This window comes from Cyprinus carpio, chromosome A20 (assembly GCF_018340385.1).
Source record: "Cyprinus carpio isolate SPL01 chromosome A20, ASM1834038v1, whole genome shotgun sequence".
Taxonomy (NCBI): Eukaryota; Metazoa; Chordata; class Actinopteri; order Cypriniformes; family Cyprinidae; genus Cyprinus; species Cyprinus carpio.
This window is the reverse complement of record NC_056591.1, coordinates 11,552,883-11,580,419: the sequence shown is the minus strand read 5'-3', so window position 1 is coordinate 11,580,419 and position 27,537 is coordinate 11,552,883. Positions and strand designations below refer to the sequence as shown.

Sequence of the window (27,537 nt, the reverse complement as noted above, 5' to 3'; positions counted from 1 at the left end):
TACATTTAAGAACATTTATTTTCGCATTCAGTATTGAGTACATCTTAAGTGCAAATAGTTAAGAGTCAATGGCTAAAAGAACAAACAACACTTAACAGTACAAAGATTAACAGATTCTACCTGGCAATCACTCACTGAAGCTTCCTTCTCCTCCCTCTCTTTTGTTTTGTATCATTTTCAAAAAAAAAAAAAGATCAATGACAACACCTAAAAACATTCATCTCTGTAGCAGACTCCTACGAAAAATAAACACACTGTACTGCTACGAGTGAGCTGAGCATATTTAATTAGAACATTGTTAAATAGTTGCGTTTGTGCCCAGATATCATCATGAACCTTAACAGATCCATGCGTCTAGCTGACAACGACGGTTATGTTAATCATGTTTACAGATATAGTGATGGAAGAGGAAAAGCCCCACCCAACGCCTAAGACACAAAAAAAGCTTTTTTTTTTTCTTTTTTTACCCAAGAAGAGAGTGTCACTGGAGAGCAATAAAGCTGCAGAGATCTTTCACATACTAGAGATTTGCTAAGAAAGCACACAAACTTAAAAGATAAAAAGAGAATTCATCAGCACTTAAGACTCTTGACTTCATGCACTTCATAAGCAAAAAAAAAACAAACAAAAAAAAAACAAATTCACATCTAGTCTTTTTGCCAGATTTGAATAATATGTTTCAAGGTTACTTCTGCGATTCATTGAGTAGTTGTACTTCTGACTAGATCTTGATTTGAGAGATAGCACGCTTCGCTTTTTTTCTTCATTTTTTTTTCTATGGTTACAAAGCGAGGATGGGACTTCTCCTGCACAGCTCAGCCTTTGCTCTAGACGTCACAATGTGTACAAAGTAGAACTATGTTCCAGTGGTGTTTATTTGTGTCTGATGTGTGTGTGTACAAAGAGGAATCCTTCAGGTGCTCACAAACTCCTCCAGAGGGCCCTGTGGGGCCTATTCAGCCTTTCGTTTGGCCCCAGGAATCTTCTCCTGGATCCTGGATACAAAACAAACATTCAAATTATATATTATATTATATTATTTGGCAAGTTTTTTAAGAAATTAAATTTTTTTATTCAGCAAGGATGCATTAAATTGATCAAAAGGGACAGTAAAGACATTTATAATTGTACAAAAAAAAAAAAAATTCAAATTAATTATATTCTTTGAATTTTCCATTTAGAAAAAAAAAACAGTTTTCAAAAAATAAAATAAAAATAAAAAACTTTCACTACTGACAATGAAAAGAAACATTTCTTGAGCACCAAATCAGCATATTAACATGATATTAGGAGGATTAGATCATGTGATCATATGAAAATGCAGCTTTGCCATCACAGGAATAAATTAAATTTTAAATTAAAATAGAAAACTGCCATATTTTAAACTGCCATAATATAACTGTATTTTAGATCAAATAGATGCAGCCTTGGTGAGCATATGAGACTTCATTAAAAAACATATATTATACTATATCTCCATTATATTCTTAAAGGGAGTACTTACTTTCCTACCACAGAGTTGACTTGGGTTCTTATTAGGGCCAGATACTGATCAATCTGTGCCTAGAGACAGAGAAAGATTTAAAAAGTGAGTCATTGTAGTCATAGTGCTTATGAATTGTACATGATTCTGTAGTCATGGTAACAATGGTGCCACTCTGACCTGGTATTTCTCATAGACCACAGGCATCGAGAACATGGACACCACCACTGAAGCAAGATGTAATGTAAATGTAAAAAGACAGGACAAAAGAGCACATAATCAGTGTGCATACATTCATCTACATTTTAAACTGCAGGTGCATATGGAAAAAGATGCTCACCCATAATAAGAAGAGTGAGTCCATTGAAGAGGGCTCCCACATAGGTCAGCAACCACATCAGCACTGCAAACTTGAGTCAAACAAACACAACTAGCAGTTCATAGACACATACTGAATGCAGGTATCATATGATTTATGATGCATTTATGTGCCAGTGCTGTAAAAAGCTGAACTGAAGCATTGTAGAAGTTCATAAAGTGGGAAACTGCCCTAATATTCTGTATACTAATTACTGCTACTATTATTTATGTAGATCAGAGGTCACTGATTGGCAAACTCTAGATTTCTTGTACAAAATGTTTGATAAAAAAATCTTACCAACTCCAAACTCTTTTACGGTAGTGTACAGCCTGGAAAGTACTGTAAATGCTTTGAAGTGTGCTGGCATTTATGTGTGAGCAACCTGTTTAAATCCAGTTCAGGTAATTTCTTGATCACTTCCCATCTTTTCTATACTGTCCTATTAAGTATCACTTTAAGGAAAAATTGATAACTGAATAACCCCCGGTGTAGATTAAATTGAACGGAGGGTCACCTTTAATGAATCCACCAGATCCTGCACCAAAAACAGTCTGCGCAGTTCTTTCAGTGTGCTGTTGATATAGTACTGGGCGTTTTCTGCGTACTTCTGCATCTGATCATGGGACAGTGACATCTCCACCTCCAGATATGCTCTGCATCCATAATAAACATTGTTAGTAACTCAATGAATGACACTGAGTGAGCGACACACACATTCTGTGCACACACAGAGCAGGCTTACTTGAAGGGATGTCCCTCGTCTGTTTTCTGCACAGCCTGCAGCACAGACTTGTAAATTCTGAAGCTGATGGTGGCAGAAAGCGCGGCCAGAGCCAGATAGGCCACCACGCTGACCACACTGAACTGCGTCAGAGAGAAAAGCAGCAGCAGGAAACTGCCAAACACCAGCCCACTCTGCTTCAGGTTCCGCCAGTACAGCAACTCCATCACTGGATAGACAGAGAGAGTGAGAGAAGTTCAGGTGGGGTCAGAATCACAGATGGGATGGGTGGTAGTGGTTCACAGTATCCCATAAATCTGTTTGTCATTGATTGTTTTAGGATCCATAATTCAGCATCCACTGAATGGCATGACCTGCGATGATGTAACAACGAGTGAATCACCCTGCATCAGAGCTGAGTCAGAGATAACACAGTTAATAATGATTACACAAACAGACAGGAGTGCATTCAAATATATGCCTAAATTCAATGTCATTCTGATATGACTTTCTTTCCTCTGTGGAACATAAAAGAAGATATTTTTTTTGTATGTTGTATTTTTGTCAGTGGAAGTCAATGGTAAACAAAACTGTTTTATGCTCTACAAAAAAAAAAAAAAAACTCACAGGTTTGGAATGACTTAAGTTATTCCTTGTGGTTAAGTTGTACTTGTTTATTGTTGATTAATACACAAATTAATTTGGACTTGTCCATCATATTTTTACATACTTGCAAAAGAAGTAAATCAGGCCAAAACGTAAATAAGACATAATTTTTGGGGGCATTAAATGATGGCACAAATAGCAGTAAACTGACTACTGCAAACCTTAAGATTCACATTTCTGCTCTTCACTCTTCCAAATATTGGCCCTTTTTTAATCCAAGAACCTTTAAGTAAACTCAGTTTTTTCATCATCTACTGTCAGACGACAGACGTATACTGTCAGTATACGATGCATGTCTTTCCATTTCCCTCTCTGTCTCTGTGGCATTCTCACAAATTCTCAGAAACATTAAATTCTGGCCAAGTGACAGCATGGTGGCCATGACAACAGACTGAAACCAGGAGCACAAATATGGCGGAGCGTGGTGTCTCTGTTCAAATGTTATATAATTTAATGTCCATCTTTAATCTCTCAGACCAAATGTGACAGTATTACTATAACTGTGTCTGAAGCCTAATGTCTGAATGGTACTAATCATTTCATATTACACCAAACAGTTCACCCTAATAAATGTACTCACCCTCATGTCGTTCCAAACCGGTATGACTATTTTTTCTTCCATAAAACATAAAAGAAGATCATTTGAGAAATGTTTTGTTCTTTTTTGTTGTTGTTTTTTTGGTAACCTAAATGGTTTGGTTACAAATATTTTTCAAAACATCTTCTTCTGTGTTCTGCAGAAGTTTGGAACAAAATATTGGTGAATAAATACGCATACAGTAAATGTTTTTTTTTTTTTTAATAGGTCTTAAAACAGTTTAAGCTAAACACAGTGCTAGACACAATGATCTACAATGTGTGATTTAATTGATTTGCAATATCTAACTGACATGTCAATAAACAACTGGGGGCAAGGATTCTGTCATAGTCGCATAGCATCAATCCACTGTTTTACCACACCCTTTCCAAAACTCTTCCCTCTGGTCTTTGTTTTCCTCCCAATTTAAGATGATGCAACATCTCAAGAGATTAAGAATTAAGCAGCTTATCTAGCTCATAATTATAACATGATAGCAGCATTTCACTCTAATCACAGGTATGTATGTGAGCTAAGTGGAGCTTCAGGGTCTAGACAGAGTTCTGTGATCATTTCCTTGGATGTCTGCCTGTCATACTCAACACCTCGGTGGGATTCTTTGTTTGCATTATAAAGGTGTGGTGTGGACACTCCTTTATGCAACATGCAAAGCTTTATGCATCATGTATAATTCATAGGCACTATAATTCTACAGCTTCTTAGAGCCAATGATAAATATTCAGTCCTTTTCTATGTATCAGAGTGGAATAACTAACATATTTAAACATATTTATTTTCAGATGGAAATCAACACACAATAGGACACTTGCTCATTGCGCCCACTCTTTCCCAGCAATCACCGACACACGCTTGTTTATGGGGTCATTACGGTGAGCTTCATATAAAATGTGTCGGCGTAAAGTTGAGCTCTGAGATGAAGGGAGTGCGGTCGCCACGGAAACTGGAGAGATGGGTGCAGTGGAGTGAGCAGTGATGCAGTTTCCATAGCAATGGAGCTTGCCCCCCCTCACTGAGCGCTGCCTGCCAGACAGAGTAATAAGGTGCTGATGAAATTATGGGGGAGGGGAACAGGGGTAACACTGCTATGACAGACACACAAGCAAAGACCCCTTGCTAAAACACCCCACTGCTGACTACAACATGCTCCTCATTCATGCAAGACCTTTGCTTTTTATCAAGCTAAAGGACAACAACCGCTAACAACCATCTAGTCCTTGGGAGCAAGAATAGCTAAAAATAGCTATCACTGCGTGACTGCGCTGCAAATCATTTTCTTAATCATTTTTGTCTTGTTTTCCAGTGTATACTTGAGAAGTAAAATTGTGTAAGATATTAAGACTTGTTTTTTTTATATATATATCCTGAATTCTGTTTATTTTGCATGCTGTATTGGCAATTTTTTTTTCTTGTTTTAAGTAAATGTAAGTAAATTTACAGTAAATTAAAATAGGCTTTTAAATTATATAAAATCAGGTTCATGCTCAAAACAAATCTTAGTATCTTACTATTTTGCTTCTGAAGTAAATTTGTCTTATTTCAAGAATGTTTAGGTATTTTACTGGAAAAAGATGAAAATACTGATTATTATTATTATTATTATTATTATTAAATAAATCTTATTTCCATTCATTCATAAATACATTCAAGTTGTTTTAAGGATGCTTACATATGATTGGTGTAAAAAAAAAGACAAAAATACTGATAAAGAAAATTATTATTATTATTATTATGTAGTATGGTAAATAAAATAAATTTGTTAAATAAGTAATAAAAATAAAATAAGTAAATTTTGTGATAACAAATGTAAATATATGAAACTATTTTTGCTTCTCAAGAAAATTTATCCTATGGTATTTTGTTTACCAAAAATAAAAAATATTGATGTTATCAAATAAAATAATTTAAATTAATTTTGGGGAAGTTATTTATTTATTTATTTTTTACAGGAAATAAAAGACAATAGTATGTTTTTTTTTTTCTTTTGCAGTGTGGTAATTAAAAAGATGGATAACTGCAAATATTAAATAAAGACTGAAAACAGGAAAGGGAACTTTATAAGAAATATGTGGCTATCATCAGATTATTTACAGACAGGCATAAACAATCGCCTTACGCGTGTATATCCTACAAGTCTGAATGCAGACTCTATAGTTATTTTAGAGTCATGCTCCACTGTAGACACATAGCCTGCTCTTGACATCAGTGGATCATACTCGTAAAACAAAGAGATCACTTTAGACAGCCTATGACTAACATCATTACACACTAGACACTAATCTGGATGACAACAATCTTGGCATGGGACAAGCAGCTCCATAAAGACAGAAGGCAAATAACATTTCTCTGCTAGAAATAATGAAAGCTCTTTCAAAGAAGTGTCACATGCTGTGACATCCCAAACAGCCCCCAGATAAACATAAAAATAGGCCTGGTAAAACAGTGGAGAAAACATTATGGATGCCAGATTCAAAATTCAGCAGTAATTAATGGCTGTGTTTAATCACTCCTCTAGACTGGTTCATCATACTGCCCTACATGGGACAGCACAAGTCTATAGGGCATACACGTATACTCTTACAATTATAATACGAGTTAGATTTCAAATATAAGGGCAAACTTGGGGATGTAATATATATTCTTGACTAGCATGATAAAACTCTGCTGCATAGGGTCATGTCCCAAATGGTGCTCCTCTGAATCTGAATCCACTTTGCTGACGTTATGTTGCATAGATTATTGGGTAGCAGAGCACGCATCAGAAAGTGCACATCAAGGGCACAAAGGGGGCACTCTTGAGCTCCTACTTACACCTAAAATGTCAAATGGGATAATCTTTGGTCTTGTTGACAACTGGTTCATTCAAAAATGAAAATGATGTTATCATTTACTGGCTTTCATGTTGCTTTCAAACCTGTACGACTTTCTTCTGTGGAAAACAAAAGAAGATATTTTGATATTTTAATAAGCAGATATTTTTGCAATGAAAAGTGGACCACACTGACATTCATAATATGATCAAAAACATTCTTCAAAATATCTTCTTTTGAGTTCCACAGACGAAAGAAAGCTAAACGTGTTGGAAAACAACACGAGGGTGAGTAAAAGATGACAGAATTTTCATTATGAGCGAACTATGCCTTTAAGCACTGTTGCTAAGAGACAAAGTACCACACATGTACAGTATGTTGAACTTGATGAGCTTCTGTATTATTATGTGATTTACCATGACAGTATTTTTGTAAGGATATTCTGACCCACAGCAAGAATCATGACAAACAACTGAAGAATCAACTCCTACCATCTTTCACAAACTGAATAACTACATACTGATGCACCCTGTAATTTCAGCAAATTGGGTTAAAAGGGGATGAATACTCAAAAATAGACCTTTGACCTACATAACACTGTCCTTGTAGTGACACCTTACAAAAATGGCTGCTAAATAGGATGTCCTGCAACATCCTGCTCTGATCACAATCTAAAAGATGATATGGATCCAGGATCTGTAAGATCATATGACACTGTACTAAGCCTGGCTGTCAAACGCCTCTTAGATCCTCTATTGAATAAACACTAGTATTTACCATATCTTGAATTCTAGGTTCAATATTTCCAGAGTAGGACTATACATTCTAAATCAGAGATCCAAAAGGTTCCAAAGGTTTTTTATTATTTTGCGGATGTAAGTTGGATCATTCCATTCTTATCTGATCCAATCGGTTCCCAGTTTTTATTATTAAGAATGTTGCTATAACTTATTAACACATTTGTCAGTGTGAAGTGATGAAATCTGTTTTATGATTTGCAGTTAATGGAAGAGCTGGCAGAGATCATTTTGGCCTAGTACCAAATGGCCATCCAGACAGTAACGGCTAATGTGGCGACTCATGCCACAGTTTTGACTAAGCCGCTACTGTGAGGAGAAACAGAAACTGCTGACTTAAGAAAAGCCAGCACCTGCGGTTTGACTTTATAGCACTGAATCAATACCTAGGGGACACAGATATTAGCAATCCTGTGCCAGCGGGCATGACTAAAGGAAGAGATGGCAACAAAATACAACCCTGTGCTAACACAGGCACATTGTCATCAAACAGTACAACATATTTGGCATTTATGGCATTAAAAAACTGAGAAGCCTTTGTTTTTATCATCTTCATATCTGTTTTAATTTTTGGAATGGCTTAGTATTGCAGTGCCAACAGAGCACTTTACCAGAAACTGCACAGAGTCTTCTCCACTATAAGGAGACAATAAATCCTAAATGAATCCTCACTGAAAAGGCTCAATGTATCTTAATTCAGGTGTGCATTAATGACAAGAAGTAATTAAATGATACAATATATATTAATGACAATGGACAGACAGACAGACAGACAGACAGACAGACAGATAGATAGATAGATAGATAGATAGATAGATAGATAGATACAAACTACAAAATGAAATATATTCTTAAATAGCTGCTTAAAACCAATCCAAACTGACTTTTCTATAGTAAAAAATAGTACAAAGTAAAAACATTAGTCAATGCATTAAATATCACGAGATAACAATAAAAAAATACTTTACGTGATGTATTAATCCAGGTTAATGTTAATTTCTACATACTAACACATTTGAACATTTATAAACTTGTTACATGATGTTTTATGAGTGAAGATGAATTAAAAAACGAATGATAGTAAATTTATAAATTACTAACACTACCCAACATTAATAAAAGCTGTAAAAATGTTTTCATTGTTAGTTCATGATACGTAATGTTAAATAAAAAAAACCTTTTTAAAATATGAATAGAACAAAGACCAAACGTCATGAATATTTAAATACTCTCACATAAATAAGCATAACATTCATTGAAAGAGATCTATTTGTGTTTATAAGCCTTTGAACTGTCAGAGATGCTAAATGCTCAATATATAAATAGCCACTATACCAGAAACCCTCCCTCTTAAATTGTTCTAGTTTTCTTCCTCCTGCATGAGTCCCTCTAATATGATAGTCTAGGTATTGGATTGATTAAAAGGATGGATGCACAGTTGTCTTCCAGTGGATAATAAATGAAACTCACTATGACACATACACATGTATCCACATCCATTCTTTCACAGAATAAACAATTTTCAGGATAAATAGATAGCACTCTGAGCTGACTATACAGTCAGGTAGCCACACCCCACACATCTCTCTTTCTTCTTTTCTTCTATCGCTTTCTGTTCCCAATGCAGCCTGAAGGCCTTTATGATCAACACAAGCAAGCCTAACGTGAAGACACTTGAAAAGGCATTTGACAGCTCTTTATGGAACTATCCACATCCAAATGCGCATCTGACCTGAAAATGAGGCAGTCATGCACATCAATGCCTATTAATTCTAATAAAACACACCCAGAGTCTATGAATTCAGGATGGACCCCATAAGTACAATGAGGAGGGAGGAGAGGAAGGGTGTGCCCAGCGGTCTCAAATCCCCCGTCTGGTGCTCATACGCACATGATGGTGGTGACCTCGATTGAAAAAAAAAAAAAAAAAAATGCGGGTGTGTGTCTGAGCATCTTCCAGAATCCAGCAGCCTAATAAATCAACCCCAGACATGCACATGCATCCTCTCCGTCCCACCACATTCAACCCCATCTTGCATCCCCTGTACCCCATGGACCCCCTTCCTCCTACCCTGGCACTTCCAGTTGCTCCAGAAACCTTCCTTCTTGGTCGAGTCTGCGGCTGCCATGGTGCTGGCCTGCATGCTAGGCTGGGTGAGGGGAAGGACTGCGAAACGCTTTCTACTAATGCTACTGCTACAGCCTCTTCACTGCTTGCGCTGTATCTGTCGATTTCCCTCTCTCTCTTTCTCTCTCGCTCACCGGTTCACACCAGTGCATGAATGACCCATAGGAGGAGGAGACAGATAGGGGAGGGGAGGCAGGAATGAAGGAGAGGAGGACTTGGAGATGTGCTGACAGTGCTGCCCACTGGTGGAGAAATTGATTTTGTAAAAGGCAGACATTTGGGGGAGGGGCAAAGCATCATGATTGACAACTTTAAAGGAAATCAAAAAGGATGTTAAATAAAATACATCCAGTTTTTTTTTAATTTTTCGAGTTTGGCAGTCCATTCACTTTCGTTGTATGGAAAAGAGCAGTGTGAACATACGGCTAAACATCTCTTTTCGTGTTTTACATAAAAAAGTAAGCCATACAGGTTTGGAAAGACATGAAGGCAAAATTGTGATTTTTTTGAGTTAACTGTCTCTTTAAAAGCCTGCCGATAGACTCTAAAGTGGGAGGATGAAATATTTGTTTTCCTTTTTCATTTTAGATGGGAGACTAATCCTAACTGATCCTTTTGAGGAGGTTTAAATCTGGTGGTAAACATTGCTGCAGACTAATTTTGCTCATTCTGTACTCAATGCATCATCTCTGACAAATTTCACTCTAGACTGTTATAACAGTGAGTGTGAGTGTGTGTATATGTGTGTGTGAGGAAGGAGGCATCATGAGGCAAGCCTCATGGGATATGCAGAATGACTCAGCGCTCTCGGTTAAAAGAAATGGGATGAGCTTACAGGCAAGCTGACAGTCCTGTCCAGTGGTCAGGGATGGACTGGCCATAAAAAAGGTTTCTGACCATGCCAACTCGTGGGCAGGCAGTGAAAACTAAATCTATATAAAAAATAAAAATAACTAAATTTAAAGATATAAAGTTACAATATCATCAGGCCTGCAAATAAAAGCGGCATATACAGTACAGTTCACTAAGATTTTCTAATGTTTTTGAAAGAAGTATTTCATTTATTTGATTAAAATACTGCAAAAGAGTAATAATGTGAAATATTATTACAGTTTTTAATAACTATTTTCTATTTGAATATATTTTAAAATGTAATTTATTCCTGTAATGACCATTTTTTTTATCTGAATTAAGATACACTGTAGTAAAAATAAATTACGTTGAAAATATGCACACACTTCTACACATTTTAATGATCTGCCCCACAAAAAAATATGATATTTGTTATTCTATTATATTATTACATTTTAATATTATATTCGTTTAAATATTACCTGTTATGTTAAAATCTCACACTACAATGTATCAGCTATAAATCGCCTAATCATATCTCTAATTCTAGTCATTGTGTGAAGACAGACTGTAATGAGACACTTCAGTGCACAGAGATCCTCCACCATGATCCCATATGTCATATAAGAGATAACAGTAACCTCACCCAATCAATTTATCATGCAAAAGAACAGCACTTCACTGTGAATTATGCATTATCTTTGACATCTCAAAGGTTAAGCATTTTTAAACTTTTATGTATACATAAAAGAAAAAAATGCACATCCAAACAATGGCAATTAGCATATGTGTAATGTCTGTGCCTCAGCTTCCAGTGAACTCTAGACACATTAAATGCCAGTGGCCTTTAAAAGATAAATGATTGATAGAGAATTGATAGAAGCTTAATACAAACAGATTGATAGAAGCATAATAGAAACAAGAGAGCCACAAATGAATATCTGCTTGTGTTTGCCATTCTAAATGTAATGATTAAAAATGTGGAATGACCTTGCTACAGAGTGAACTGTAAATTGACCCCCTCCAACCATTGTTTTTGGTGTGGGTACAGAACCCTATAATAAAACCGAATCCCTAAACACATTGCATAAACTAATCAAATGTTTGTTAAAGAATTTAAGGGGAACTGCTGTTTCATGAGAAAACGTGATGAATCCAAACCTGGTTGGAGCTGTAAAGGAAATTGGAGCATTTATATTTTTACCAAAAGTGCTGCGTAAAATCAAAAATTCTAAATGCTGCTTTAAAAAAAAAAAAAAAAAAATTATTTGTACTTTTTATTCATCAGAGAATCTTGAAAAAAAAAATATTTGTAGGTTTACACAAAATATCAAGCAGAACAGAATAATTTATGAAGAATCATGCAACAGCTGAAGACTGGACTAATGGCTGCTTAAAATTCAGCTTTGCCATTACAGGAATAAATTACATTATATATTAGATAGAAAAACGTTATTTTAAACTGTACTAATATTTTTGATCATATGCAGCTTTGGTGAGTACAAGAGACTTCAAAAACATTAAAAGAATCTTATTAACCCCACTACTATAAGCAGTAGTATAAAAACAATGAATTACCACAGGAACACATACAAACAAGAAAACACAGTTTTTGCCCTTCACAGCTCAGTCAAAAATCTCTAATTTATACAAATGCAAACATACTGATAATGCTTTACAACCCCTCTCCAATCTATGGGCTGACATAAAGACAAAGACAGCATGTGGTAAACGGAGCCCTCTGCTGGAAGAAAATTGCATTTTTCTTGATACCCATCTTCAGTGTGTGTAAATACAAAAGCCATCTCATTTCTAGAGGCTTCGGTGTGCTCAAGAAAGGAGGGGGGATGCGGCCAGACAGACTGTGGCACCATACCTAATTTGTAGAACGCCGCAGACACACGCATAGATTGGTCAGCATGCATCAACAGTAAAGCCGATCTGTTTTTACAAACAGTTATCCAAGGTTCAAGGTTATAAAGAGGAATATATTGACTGAGAAGCATCATACAAAACATTGATTGTATTAGAAAATTAACTGATTATAAGACAAACTTGATTTGAAATCTGACTTTGTCAAATTTTCAGTTACATTAGTACTGAATGACAGGATATAGAGCTATCTGCCAGCCACTTGCCAAGATATACTTAAATTTTCATCTGTCAAGAATTGATATATGAACCCCAAATGAAATTATATCAGAGACATTTTATCTCACTATATGAACTGTGCAATTTTTGTCCTCACATTTTGCAGTGTCACAAGAAGGCAGCACTCACTGGTCACAAATGTAGCAGACAGAAACTGATCTGAACCACAGGGGGATGCTTTGTTCTGAAATCTTCAAACAACAGTCCAGCCTGAAGCTAGAGCATTAAAAAAAGATGGTGACTGCCTTCAAAAGACACAAACAAATGATGTACCCATCTACTAATACAAAATGCAGTCTAATTATTTATTTAGACAAAACTATCATTAATAATTGAAAAAACAATTAATTAATTAAAAAAATAATATTTCTGTTTTTATTTTAAAATTCACACTGACACACAAACACACACACACACACACACACACACACATATATATGTGTGTGTGTGTCAGGATTATGGACTGCCTGTGTGTGTGTTTTGCTCCCCATGTTCACACAATTACCCACATTCAAAATAATTACATCACAATCAATTTGTTCAGGTGTGTCTTGTAATTACCCCTTGTTAAGCCCTGTATTTTAGTGTTGTCTGCTCCATGTTTACTTGTCTGGTATTGTTCGTCTCCTGATGGTGCTTCGTGTGTCTCCTGTCTACCCTGTGTAACCCTTGGTTTGTCTATTAAAGACTGTGTTTCCTGCAACTCCTACGTCTCTGCGTTCTTCGCTCCTACACAGTAGACATCCTGACAATATGTGTGTGTGTATATTATAAAACTAATTGTTAAAGCAATTTTCTTAGTGAAAATACAGCAAAATAGTGATTATGTCCATATAAACATAGTAACACGGTCATATAATCCATTTTTCATCATTTAAATCCCTTACTCACTAGTGGGATATGTTCCCATCACTGAAAGAATGAAAATGTTTTCCATATATCATAGGGTTTTACAATGCACAGACTGCTGTAGGTCAGCCAGATCTTCCATTATTTTTCACAGTTTCACACATCATATTTCCATTGAGCCCTGCTCAATCCTAAAGACACAAACAACAGATGCAGGGAGCAGTCAGGTGTGAAATAAAATCTAAAACATTAGCTACCCATCTAATGGCTCAGGGGATTGTGTGAGAAATGTGTCTTGTAAAACTGATATTTCATTTGCATGACCTTCTGGAGCTCTGGTGATGATTAGAATCGTCATCTCACACTGTGCTGTATTTCTCTGGACCAGTGCTGTTGGATGACGAAGAAAAGCAATGACAAATGTTTTGTATAAAAAATTCTGAACAATCACATTATCTAGGTCTGTTACCTTCAAAGTGCATGCAAATCACTGATATCTAAAAGAAAATGTATTAAATGCCACTACCAATTACCCTACCTTTATATAATATTAGGAAAATATTAGATGGAAGCTAGCCTGTGCATGCTCAGTACTGACTGATTCTCAAGGGCCTGATGCATTGAAAGAATTTTTTTTTTTTTTCTGCTGTTAAAGTCAAAGGGAGTTTCCAGGGTGAGGTCAATGAGTATGAGTCAGTTTTTATTTTAATTTCAGTGTATTTAAGCCTCTCGTCTTAGGGATAATTCACCTCACAATCTTCAGAACATCATCTTTTATGATTCACAGAAAAAAAAGGATAGCAAACAGGTTTGTAACGACATGAGGGTGAGTAAATGATGACAGAATTTTCATTTTTGGTTGAACTGTCACTTTAAGAGAAATATTTCCTGGTAGTGAGACTTGAATTACTAAGAAAGAATGATTAAAATTTAAATAGTAGTTTGACAGTTTTATATTTATTAGGGCCATAAGAGCATTTATAAACTTACATGCATTCTAATTTACATGCATTAAGTTTGATTTCAGTTAGTATTTTTTTTAAATGCCATGTAAACTGTAAAGGTGTGGTCACCTTTTCAGCTAAAAATATAGAGGGAACAAGGTCTAATGTCTACTGTTTGATTTATGAAGCACAGCTTACACAGTCTGTTTTTTGCAAAGTTGGACTAACAGACCTAGCTATTGTGACTATGGCCTTTCGCACCACTTTAGTTCCAAAACTAAATGTACAGTACTAAAGTACTGGGACGATTTTGCGCGAATTATTTCCCAGTACCATTTAAAGGGTTGCATTCACACCAACAGTGTGTACTAGGAAGTGACGTAAGCCGGTCGACAGCGACGTCATTTGTGCGCGGCGTTCAACAACGAAAACAAAGAAGAACAACATTAACAACAGGATGATGGAGGACGCTGTGATCTGTGTTGTGTCTCGCGGGTTTCACAATAATGGAAATGGAATGTCGACACATACATAAAGCAATTGAAAGAACGAAAAGGAGGACTAAGAATCTCCAACGACAACTGGCAGTGCTACATTTGCTACAAGTGCCTGCACTTCAGCGTCCGTTCATCTTTCGCTGTTCTCCATACTGTTTTAAATCATGGCAGGTGAGGGCATTTTCATATGCGTTTGGCCAGTCAATGTCTACTTATGTCACAGGTAGTACCAGTTGTGCAGGTTAGACCCTGCTCCAGAGTAGGAGCTAATTTGGTTCTCGAAAAAGGCAGTCCGGTACTAAAATCGCACCCAGTTCCAGCAGTGCAAAAATGCCAAAAAGTGGGTAGTTCCACAATTAGTTCTGGTACTATGAAAAGGTACCCACGGTGCGAAAGGCCCTACTATAGCTTGACATCCTTCAGTATGTTCACACATTATTCGGGCTACAACTGGCTTGATGTTACACCAGCTCTGAAAGGTGATGATGTCTAATTAATCCTTCAAATGTCAGTCAGGCAGCTCAACCGTAACTGTGCTCAAATAGAATAACTTAAGATAGTGACTTTCAGAACTTGTGTCTTGAAGTGACTATTAGCTTTTGGGGAACATGTGTTTACCTTTCTCTCTGGTTAGACCCTGGAAGACGGCAGGTGGTGCAGTCATTCTCTCAGAGCCCCTGCGGGCTTGACTGGACCGTCTCCTTTCTTTGTGGTGCACCTCTCCAGCAGGATGCTCCACCTTCAGCTCTGGCAGGCCCGGGCTGGGGGTTGTGCTGCTGGGTTTGGGCTTCTCTTCCATGGTGGATGTCTTCTCTTTAGGAGCACTGGTTGGGGCCGGAATGGTTGGAGGAGGTGCAGTGGGAGTCATGATTGGTTCTTTAGTTGCTGAAGTCGGGGTTGTGGGTTTTTTGGCTGGCTGTGGGGTCTCCTTGAAACCCTTTGTGGAGTCGTGGGTCAATCTTTTGGGACTTTCCTCTCCACAGGACTCCAGAGCCAGTTCACTGTCCAGCTCTGCTTCACGTTCCTCCCTCAAGATGCTGTACTGCATTGCAGTGCTTGGGGCAAACGCAGGGGTAGAAGATGGGATGGGCACTGTGGAAGGTACTGTGGTAGATGAAGTTGTGCTGGGACTCTTACTGAAGCTCATGTAGGCAGTGCTGGGAGCTAGTGGACTAGGCTCTTCAGACACCATCTCAATCTCAGAATCGCCAGATTCGGTACTGCTACCCTCAACATCCTGGGGGGAAAGAGGCAAGGTGGGTTTTAGGGGAGAAGACTTCACCTCCACTGGGGAACTGTCCTCCTTGGAAGTAGGTTGAGAGGGTGAGATGGGAGATGTTTGAGTCTTGTCTTGGGTGAAGCTAATTATTTTAGTTTCACCGGGCTGGATGTTTGGATCCAAAGGTGAGTCAGACTCTTCTATAAAGAAAGAGAAGGAGAAATAAAGGACAAGTAGTAAGGTAAGGTGTCTTGTGGCCATCTGGTCTGCCAAGGCATCCCACAGTGTAAGCATGTGTGTGTTATTATATTACTAAAAAGGTATAATGTACAGCCAGTAAAATCAATGAGCTGCTGCTCTTAAATCTTGGGTGTTTCCTCAACTATGGGCACCTCTGACCTGGTTGATTTCTACAAGATCAACTCTGTTCAAATACACTTTGGGCCCGGGATAAAGCTACAACAATAAAATCTAAACATAAAAGTAATTTGAAAGCTGTAAAATAAATGATAAAGGCATGATAACAAGCTTCCAAGACAGTTTTAATGTGAGTTTCTTGTAATAAAAAAAGCTGAATTCTGTTTGTTTTAATTAAACTCCTTAATCCCCAAGTACCTGAAGTTGAAGAATCACTAATTTATTGATTTTTCTGAACATTCACTTTTGCTACCTCAATAGCTTAAAGCTGTTTTGTCTTGTCGTGGTGAGCTTTTTGGTACTCTTAATTTTACTACACTGATGTTTCATTGGGCTTCACCCGTTTCTGTCCTAACTTGAACTTTTCCAAAATGTTTGGAATTGGTTTTGCTGCTTTTTCCACCAGATCTGTCTTTTTTATATCATAGAACTGCTCATTTTTCATTCACTTTACATAAAAATTAAGCAAATAAATCAATTTAAATGTATGAAAGTTCCTAGATTGACAAATACACCTACACAGGAGCAAAGGGTCAGCTAGCAGAGGAATTTAAAGTGGTGTAGTGGATAAATTACAGTGAAGTGCTTGTGTGGGATGGTGATGCCCACCTGTAGGGGGTGTAGATGACTCAGGGCTTTCGTCCTCAGGCTCTGAGAGGGTGACGGTTGGCACTCCCTCCAGCCCCAGACTCAGAATACTCTCCTTCTCTGACACTGTAAGCATAGGGCTGTGCTGGACTGTGGTGGGCGATACAGATGTAGGTGGCATTTCTGTCAGAGTGATTCTTACTGGGCTCGAACTACTGCCGGTACATGGAGACCGATAGGGCTGGTAATCAGACAGCTCTTCATCAGATGGTTCCTCCACATACGGAAAGGTCTGAGAGTCCAGAATTGCAGCAGAGCCAATGTCTTCAATGTCCACTTCTACTGGTGATGGGCTCTTCTCCAGTTTAGTGTACTGGGTGGGCTCTGAGAGGCCACTCATCCTCCACTCCTCAAATGGGCGCTGTGAGCTACAGGAGTCCTCTTTACGACTGATGTCCATGTAGTTGTAAGAAGAGTCAAAAGCTTTCTCAGAATCATGTATCTTGTGAGAGCTGTCAGTCTGGTCTGCACTGGGGTTTATCTTGATGCCTGAGTCTGAGGTCAACTGGGAATGGGATCCAGAGGTGAAGTCTTCCCTGCTGGATGTATTTTTGTCACCAGATCTGTCCAGGCTGCCAGAAAAGTAGGAGGTGTCTTCATGTGAGGCATAGCTTTGATTGGACAAGAGAGAGGTGTACAGGTCATCCCTGTCATCAGTGGACGACTTCTGGAAGTTTAAATTTAACTTATCTGCATGAGAAGAGAGGAACATGAGCAAGAATTATAAGTTATTTTAACATACTTAAAGCGACAATGTTTACAATGATTATTCTATAAAATTAGTGTTGTTATTCTAACTCAAATCTAGCCAAATCATACAAAAAAAGCCACTGTGCAGGTTTCTCTTTGTGAGGTTTGGTTAGCAGTGACTGAAGCGCAGCTTTACACACAACTGTCAGTCTGCATGGAGAGGATCTTGAGTTTTCAAACACCTGTCTGCTGCTCAGCAGTGTTTTTTTTTTACAGCTGGCATTACAATACAGTTCATTTGTTTGACAGAAACTTTCCTTAATAAATCTTTATCTGTCCAAGATCTTCTGTGCTCTAAGTCACTCACAAATCTTTTGACAGTTCAATAATTTCTATTTGCTTTTCACGAAATATTGTTTGTTTTGATGCCTTTTGCAAGACATTGAAAGATCTTTCTTCCTCACCATATTTCATGAGAACTGTGACTTGCTTAATAATGTGGAACAACCTCTTTAAGTAGGGTTTCCATTTACCTAAGAAGACCTGGCAAACTATTGAACAAACCTGTCTGAGATTTATACCAGTTATCTAAAAAGATGGAAAAACAACACAAACAAAAATCAGACTCTTTATTGTACCGAAATCCTTTTGATATGTCACTTGCATAATAATTTGGAACGCAGTGTAGTTTTACACCCTTTTCCAACATCACACTATGGAGCCCATAAAGGGACTTAGTGATGGGGAAAAATAAGATGGTAGCAAAAACTAGTATAAATCATTCACAAAACTGTTGCATTCCCCAGAAAAACTTAGCATTCGCCTGCAAAATATTTCGCATTCTCCCGAAAGCGATTAGTGTTATCTCGCAAACACTTTATGTTCATACGCAATACTTTTGCTTTCATGTGCTTCACATGTGCGTTCAATAGCAAAATCTTTGCATTCACAAAACTGAAGAACAAATGGGGAAAAAAAGGGAGGTTTTTGTTGAGCTCAATTAATACTTAAATTAATTGTATAAATGTATTTCATATTACTTGTCTCAAATACAGTGGATTTTATATTAATATTTTTATTTGTTTGCATATTTTTATAAGACATATTTTATGTCTCTACTAATATGATTATATGTGACCCTGGACCACAAAACCAGTCTTAAGTGTCAATTTTTTCAACAAAATTGAGACTTCTACATCATACTGAATAAATAACCTTTCCGTTGATGTATGGTTTATTAGGATCGGACAATATTTTGCCGAGATACAACTATTTGAAAATCTGGAATCTGAGGGTGCAAAAAAAAAAAAAAAAATACTAAAAAAAATCGCCTTTGAAGTTGTCCAAATGAATTCTTAACAATGCATATTACTAAATTAAAAATTAAGTTTGGATATATTTATGGTAGGAAATTTACAAAATATCTTCATGGAACATGATCTTTACTTGATATCCTAATGATTTTTGGCATAAAAGTCGATAATTTTGACCAATACAATGTATTTTTAGCTATTGCTAAAAATGTATGCCACCGACTTAAGACTGGTTTTGTGGTCCAGGGTCACATTTGTTGTTGTACTGTTCTTTTGCAGTTGTATTATATTGTTAAATAAATACAGCATCCTAGATGAGAGCTGCACACCAGAGCAGCAGTTTGATCTGATCTATAACTGCATGCTGTACCTCACAAAGCTTCTTACAACAAGTGACCTTGGGGTGAATTCGACTGTGTACATGTGGTGTTTGTGAAATTCAGATGCTAGAAAGAGAACACGTATGTTTGTGTGATTCAGGTGGTAATTTTTCTGAAGTGTCCTCAAGGGGGCTTTAATGGGGTATGGCAGTGACAGCTCTCATCAGCAGTTAGTAACAGCACCATGACAGCCCCCTCCACACCAATTCTCCTTGTCTCTCTGTCCTTCTCTCTATTACTGCAGCTATTTGTGGCAAATGACAGTTTTCCAGTTCAATATTTATACGAAGGTCGACTGCAATGGTGTCACAAAAGGGCTCGAGAAGCACAAACACACTCACACAGGGATCAGAAAATGAGCAGATTAGTGGTGACACCTGAGTATCTCCCTGCCTCAGTATACAAAACAAGAAAACATATGATCATTTCTGTAAAAACTGGAGTCTCTCCAATATGTTAATCTTTCCTTAAATGTGAAGTTTCATTTTGCAAATGTTAAAATACAGCATAAAATGTTTAAAACAATCCCTATCACATGTTTTATGTGCAGAGACCAGGGTCAGTGATCCAATGATCCAGTATTTTCATCTGTTATCTAAAATGAATTATATTGTATTACTTAGAATATTCCATCCTAGCCTGTGTAGTTATGATCTTAGTGACTTTAGTGCTATAAGTGAATGGGTGAGGAGAAGAGAGGTCAGGAGATGGATGGATGAGCGAGTAAGAGTGTATTATTTTGTTTTATATTTTTGTTTTCAGTATCTGTCTTATTTCAGTTTGTTTTAATCCAATTGTTTGTTCTGAAAATGACTTCATTTCATTCACAAGAAACTGCAGCACACTTAAATTACATTAACAACTACCTTTAAAGTTTAGTTTTAGTTCAGATTTTAGCTCAAACTCCAAATAAAAATATTTTATTTTATGTAACAATTGTTTTTTTCACTTTCAGTATCAGGTGTGTTTCCCACTGTACCACAGATGTGTAACTGTGGATATTTTCATGACTTGTGTAAATCGCCATACAGTACTAACATGACCCTACTCCATCTCTGTCTCTGTACTGCCCTACATTCACTGGGCAAACTCACTCCACTGGGACTTTATTTTTAACCATCAGTAGCTAAGAAGTGTGAGGATCTATGAAAAAAAAGTGCAGAGAGAGAAGAGAGTCACTGATACTTCAAAAACAAAAACCACATCAACTCACAACCTTCTGTATACACTGCTAACTGATAACCTTAAGTACCCGCAACCATATAGCAACAGGATCATCTCAGTGACTGTCACAGAAATGTTTCTGTATGTGACGGACAATCCCACATGTGCATCAGTGTTTGCACCACACAATCTCCAGCCCACACCTCTCACCGTCAACATTTAAGGAGCATGCAAGCTATGACTCACCCTCTCAAAAACACAGCGATAGTGAAAACTCACGGTGGCCTTAAGTGCTGATCTTTCATTTAGAGTCCGTTACTAAATTGTCTTTCACCTGAAAAAAGACAGTGCTTAGATTTTGAAAAACCGGCATATACAATTTGTTGCTTCTACCAAACCCTACTACACTGGTAATTCTCTAACTTGTATAATTTAAGCAAATGATTTCTTTCTGTTCTAAACTAGTCATGTACTACAGTGTTTTCCAGTGTGATCCTCTGACAAGGACATTATACTTTTAAAGACTCCATGAAATCAAAATCTAAGTTTTGTGGCATTTGTTCTTTCTGTTAGCTTGGACATCTTTATGATCTTTATGATGATGTACTGGTAAAAGTTTAAAACTAGCTTTTAACTATATACATAAATGAATCCATCTCTTGTATTTCTCTTTTATTGCAGTTTCTACTGCAGAGTAAAACATAAAAAAAATTATTGTGAGATTTAAAGTTTAAAGTAGTCACATACTGTTCAAAAGTTTTTGTTGTTAGTCATTCACTCACTAAGGCTGCATTTATATGATAAAAAATGGAGTAAAACTGTAATACTGTGAAATACTATTACAATATAAAATTAACTGTTTTAATATATTAAATGTAATTAATTCCTGTGATGGTAAAGCTGAATTTTCAGCATCATTACTTCAGTCTTCAGTGTCACATGAGAACAGCATAGAAATCTTTTGTAATGATGTACAAGCCTTTAAAAAAATAGTGTGCGTATTTTATAAGTGCTATTTTATGTGTTTTTGTGGGAAGGGAAACATCTGTTAATGTTTAATGTTCAGTTATGTTTGACATTTAAAAGAGTTTCTGTTATGCTGAAGTTTCTGCATTGTGCAGAAGAGCAGAGCTTATGGTTAGGTTGTGGATAATTGCATGCACTAACACTATAAGGCATGATGCTTTGTTTAGTGAGCAGTAGCTTTGCTTATACGAGTGCAGTTATAAGTTTTTTCCTACTTAAGCTGTCTTGCTGTATACAGTCTTTTAATTGTAATGCAAAGTCAAACACAAACAGGCCTTACTCAAAATCACAGACTTTTGAGAATCAGCTTAAAATAAATGAGCACATTTCACTAATAATATTCAATAAATTGTGTCATAGATTAAATAATTTAGGAGATTTTACATGATTTATTCAGGTAGATTGCATTAAAGAAATCAAGCCTTAAAGGGGTCATATTATGCTATTTCAATTTTTCCTTTCTCTTTGGAGTGTTACAAGCTCTTGGTGAATAAAGAAGATCTGTAAAGTTTCAAAGACTAAAGCCTCAAATCCAAAGAGATATTCTTTATAAAAGTTAAGACTTGTCCACACCCCCCTAAAACTGCTCGTTCTAACAACCCCCACATCTCTACGTCAGTATGTGGGAAGATTTGCATAAAGCCGCCCAGATGTTGATGCAAAGAAAGAAGGTGTACCTTTATTCTCATATTTTTTTTAATCCTTAAACTGCATAAACCTGTTTCATTACACCAAATACACAAAATAATGTTCTTTTTAGCAACATTATATGACCCCTTTAAAAACTACTCAAAAATAGTATTGTTTGTTACCCTTTTTTCTTTTTTAGTAGATAGCACATACATTTTTTTACAGTGCAAGGGCAGAAAGACATACTACTTGAACAACCTAGATTAGCACAGCAAGCATTCCAGTACAAAATATGGATGATGTAGAAAACCACACCTGGATCAGGTGAATTGCTAAGCCTGTCATAAAACAAGCTTTTGTATGAGGGTTGTCTTCAGCTTCACTGAAGATCTGGTGTCAACAAACAGCTCAGATGGCCACAGAAAATGAACAAAAACATTTAAAACATAGCCCTGCGGGGACCGAATGATATGAGAAAGACAGATAACATTTGTCCGTTTTTATTGCATTGTTGGCACTGGCTCTGGAGCTCAGAGTAAAGCTCATGTTCTGGCAATGTGTTAGGTAAGAGTTAGGCATTAGCCATGGCGCTAACACTAATGCGGTAAAGCTAATCACTCCTCTGCTTAAACCTAAAGAACTTAGAGGAGAATTAGCAGGATCCACAGTATGAGTTAATCAATAGATCTAAGACCTACAACACAGCAGACTTGTCACAATTGCACAAATGTTACATGCCCATCGTTGCATGTAGCTGATGGATCAATTAAGTAGAAGAAAGAAAGAAAAGTCAGCTTATGGGTCAATAGGGCTACTGACATTCTTCACAGGAAGACACTGATGAAGCGACACTGCAACAGAAACAAGAGTGACAAAAAGTGACTGAGGAAAATATGACAGGGGTTATGTTTCAAAGCAGTATAATTATGTCCCAAAATTTCATATTTATTTTTTACAAAAAAGCTCTCTAAGCCACTAAGATGGGCTTTATTTTAGATACCCATCTCTGTTGTGCCACCAGCATATATCTCTGCAGAACAGTTCGTCTGACAGATAAATTGAAGAGAAGAGCAGGATACCACTGACAGGTTTGTGATGAGGACTTAGTGCCAACTTCAGGTCACTGCAGGAACACACTGCAGATGTATGAATGCACCAGATTTACTTTTCCATCAGAACAGATGCAGATGGTGAGCCAGAGGCAGCTGTTGGAGGTACTTCTCTTGTACCTGAAAACCAACTGTTCCAGCATGCCAATGTCTGTTGGAATAGTGGGTTTAGAGAAATTTGAACTTGTAAAAAATTGCAGAAATTTGAAAGAATAGAGCATGGTAATGTTTGTGAACTAACTTAATATTTATGTAATGAGATTCATTCATCACAACAAACAGTGCATTGTCTATACACCTTATGCTTGGCCATTAAGCTTGTTTCTAGTATTTTTGCTACATGTTATAATTATCCCACAATGCTTGGTAAAAGACAGAAACAAAAGTAAAGAATAAATATGAAAACTAGACAAAAAAAATGTTTTTAAATATGAGCCTTCTAAATATAGGAGGTTGGGGTCTCTTTTCTTTCTAGACTCAATTAAGTACCATTTACTTATGATGAAAAATATTTAATACCTTTTTTATTTTCTTATAGTCAGTATTTTATTTTATATGGAAAAAAAAACTGGTGGCAATGTTTTTTTCTTCTTCTTGTTTTAAGCACATTATGATGTCATTTTGCTTCTCAAGTAATATATCTTGTTTAGATGTTGTTTAGACACTTTAGTATAAATTAACATTTTTTCAGATGATATATAATGTTGTTTAATAACTTTATTATAAAATATCAGTATATAGAAAGCCGTTTCTGAATTATACAAGCATTTTAAACTCCTGGCAGCAAGTGCTGAGTCAGGGCTAATGAGGTGAATGTGTTACCGCAAAGGGAAACTGATCCTTTTAATCCTTTTATGTTTTTGATGCCCATGAGATATTCTGCAACCAACAACACTTTCTGTATGTGTGTAAAGAAGAAAGTGAACTTGCATTCCAGAGTCCTTAATGAATCACGGTTCACTGAAGCGAAGACACTAAAAACAATGAACTGCCTGTCTGTATACAACTAAAAAGGCTTTCTGATTTCTGATCGTGGTACTACTAAAGACAACACAGTAGGGTCTTTCCAGTACCCAACCTATACATGATATATAATTATTCATTATATGCCTTAAATCAAACAGTGTTGCCAGAAAGCCAAGGAACATGCAAGATGTTTGTAGAGAAAAATGTTATATGAGCACAGGAGAAAACTATCAGGTGTGGCTTAACTCCAACCTAAAATGGTCTTATTAAGGGAGTTACTAATATGTGATCTCACCCAAATAAATTCATGTTAATATCAACATTAAAAAGGAGTTTAACAATGTGCTGTAAATGACTGGTAAACCAATGACTGGTTATTAAAAGGCCAAATATCACATCCTCTAAGAGTCAGTATTGTGGTTCAGTAAGCACTGGAGTCTGGAGTATAGGCTGTCAATCAGCTAATGAGAGATTCAGTCTGATAAGAGGATTTTACTCTGAGTTTCATTTGCTTGTCAACGTCAGCCTGGTGATTTAGACACACACAAAACTTCTACAAATTTTGTGTGACTCATGATGCATCTTTAAACTTGCCAAGTTATTAAACTGAGCTCATTTATCAGTGCTTTAGTGTTTACATGCATCACGGTGGACACAGGAAACGTCACTGAACCTCACATTCAGCAGTCCTGAATCTGCACAAGAAGTCTGATGTTAAAAAGGGTATTGAAAATGTTCCAAATGTCCTGTTGTTTGGTTCATCAAAAGCAAAGAGCTTGGACTGGAGTTGAAGACCTTTTTATTGCTGTTTTACTCCTGCACTATGTGACGATTTGATTTATTTTTTCCCCTCATCACCTAATACCATTTCCACATTAGCTTACTGTTTTATAGCTCATAATTAGGTTATTTGTTTGTTACTTAATGATGACCTCTCCTTCTTTCTGATACGTGTAAGACTATTACATAATATCACTCTCACTCACACGTCTACAGCACTAATATACATCAAACACAAAAAAGGCAGACCTTTCTAAAACTACTTTCTAGTTTCATAACAAAGATCTGAAGGTTTAAGAGACATGCAAACATGAAAAAGCTTCTTTTTGCATATAGTATTACCATTACTTATCTATTATATTTTTGTCTGGTTGTAAAGACTAATTTTGAACTGGTGCTTTATAGAAATGGAGCTACAATCTCATCAGACAAAGAGAAAAAAATGACTACATGACAAAGGACTATAGTCTGAATAGTTCTGACAGTCCTTCATAGGCTTCTCTTCTAGATAATGTCCTAAAACGTAAGAGTTTCGATCCAAGCCTGTGAGATGTTCAAATGGCAATGTCAAGTATTGATCACTATGCAGTAAAAGACCTGTAAAGGTTACTGTAAAGTGTCTGGTCTGAAAAGCAGCTGAGGCACAACGAAACAATGACAACAAAGATAAAGAACCAGCAGTTGAAGGGGAAAGAGAGTGAGTTATACAACATCTCACTAACACAGTACAATAGCATCTGTAGTTTTTTATGGTATGTTGTAATGTATAATTCTATAAATCATAGTAAATAAAAGCAGTTTTTTTTTAAAATAGTGTTTAAACAAAGGTCTCAGATGTGAATATGTGAAATGTATGTGAGATGTGAAAACTACAGATTTATGGAGAACAAATCAATTTTGTGATATTGGATGAATATTGTATTTACTTTTATTATACTAGGCTATCTGAATATTTAGCACATTGTTTTGGTGAATAAATGCATACATTGTATAATTATATAAATAGAATAGAAATTTGTATTATATTACAAATATATAGGATATATGTTGTTTACTTCCTGGATGAATCTGTTATAAATTAATTGGTTGATGATTCAATGACTCACTCAACTGCCACAAAGCAACTTTTAGAATCAAGAACACTTCTGAATCCGCTGGATCAGTCACTAAATTAAATGGAAATAGGCTACTTACTGAACTGGAAATTATTACTCTAGTCATGTCAGACTAGAAATTAACTAAGAACTGTTATCCTTGCTTGTCCATTTAAGTCAAATACTGACTGTTTGTTCTTACAACGTGTAATTAAAGATATACACGTTAGACATTATTTTATTATGTGTATATCATTTTTCTTACAATACAATATTGCGTATAAAATATTTTTACAATGTGTATATTTGTGAATGTGTTTATTAATCATTTTATTAAAATATATATTTAGAAAAGAACCTTTATGCCACCTCTTAGAAGTCTTGTGTAAACACACCTTGTAAAATAAAGAAATGTATTTCCTTACTGTTTTGTACTAAATATGAATTTAATTTCTTACGATGTCCATCCCATATTTCAATAAAACTTCCACTACAGACAGGACGATCCAATAAGCCAAGGTTACTGCTCCCTGATAACCAGGCCCCGGTCGACAGAGAAGTTAAAGCATCGAGGTATTTCAAAGCATTGCATTTATGACGATATACATCAAAACCACCTTACCTGTGGAAGCAGTTTCCATGACAACAGGGAGCGGTTGCCGGTCGCTTTCGGGATGGCTGGAAAACTGTTTCTCTTCACTTGACTCGTCCTCCCAGTCTTTTATTTGCCGCTCCACTCCCAAGTCGTCACGCCTGGGGGTTGTGGTACTCCCAACGCGGTCAATCTTCTCAAAATCGTCCTCGTACCAGCTGCCCTCCGAATCTGCCTCCGGCTTCTTAGACATTTTTGAGCGTTCCGTCTGTGTGCGATGCTCTTCAGAGAGACGCGGTCACTGACAGAAGAAAAGCAGGCAAAGCACTGTTCAAGTCCTCGGATCAAACGCTGGGTAACTATCAGAAGTGGTTTGGGCACTGGCCGGGTGCTCCGGCAGAGGCGCACGCTGCTGAAAATCGCTTGTTTAGTTCAGTGTTTCGGCGCTGACGTCACCGTGTCTGGAGCTGGAGCTCATAGTGGCACGCAGTTAAACTCACAGAGCTGGAAGTGGGCATAAAATAAGACCCACCTGATAACAAATGAAGATGGGGGATTGTTAGAATCGTTTGAGGGAATAAACGCACTCTATGGATTGAATCGAGATTCAATTTAAAACTAATTTTTTTGCAAAAAGTAGCTAACACAGCCGCGA

General features: G+C 36.7%; 1 protein-coding gene across 2 annotated transcripts; it reads right to left on the bottom strand.

The window, feature by feature from the left end:
• rtn1b (reticulon 1b) lies at nucleotides 1-27,537 on the bottom strand. Of its 2 annotated transcripts, XM_042777619.1 has the most exons (9): nucleotides 26,913-27,537; nucleotides 17,100-17,828; nucleotides 15,473-16,273; nucleotides 2,587-2,794; nucleotides 2,359-2,497; nucleotides 1,824-1,893; nucleotides 1,664-1,710; nucleotides 1,505-1,563; nucleotides 1-995 (listed from the first exon to the last, which is right to left on the bottom strand). In XM_042777619.1, the coding sequence occupies exons 1-9, from the start codon at nucleotides 27,133-27,135 to the stop codon at nucleotides 953-955; spliced, it is 2,319 nt and encodes a 772-aa protein (XP_042633553.1). In that variant the 5' UTR covers nucleotides 27,136-27,537; the 3' UTR covers nucleotides 1-952. The 2 variants fall into 2 exon arrangements, with proteins under 2 accessions (XP_042633553.1, XP_042633554.1); XM_042777620.1 differs by lacking the exons at nucleotides 15,473-16,273; nucleotides 17,100-17,828; nucleotides 26,913-27,537 and adding an exon at nucleotides 9,505-9,696.

Bases quoted from the DNA above. Each gene is read 5' to 3' on its own strand.
- rtn1b (XM_042777619.1), bottom strand. From the start codon at position 27,135: ATGTCTAAGAAGCCGGAGGCAGATTCGGAGGGCAGCTGGTACGAGGAC. The intron at 1,564-1,663 runs GTCAGAGTGGCA...CTCTGTCTCTAG, and splicing joins TGGTCTATGAGAAATACCAG to GCACAGATTGATCAGTATCT. The intron at 996-1,504 runs GTAAGTACTCCC...TTTTGTATCCAG, and splicing joins GTCAACTCTGTGGTAGGAAA to GATCCAGGAGAAGATTCCTG.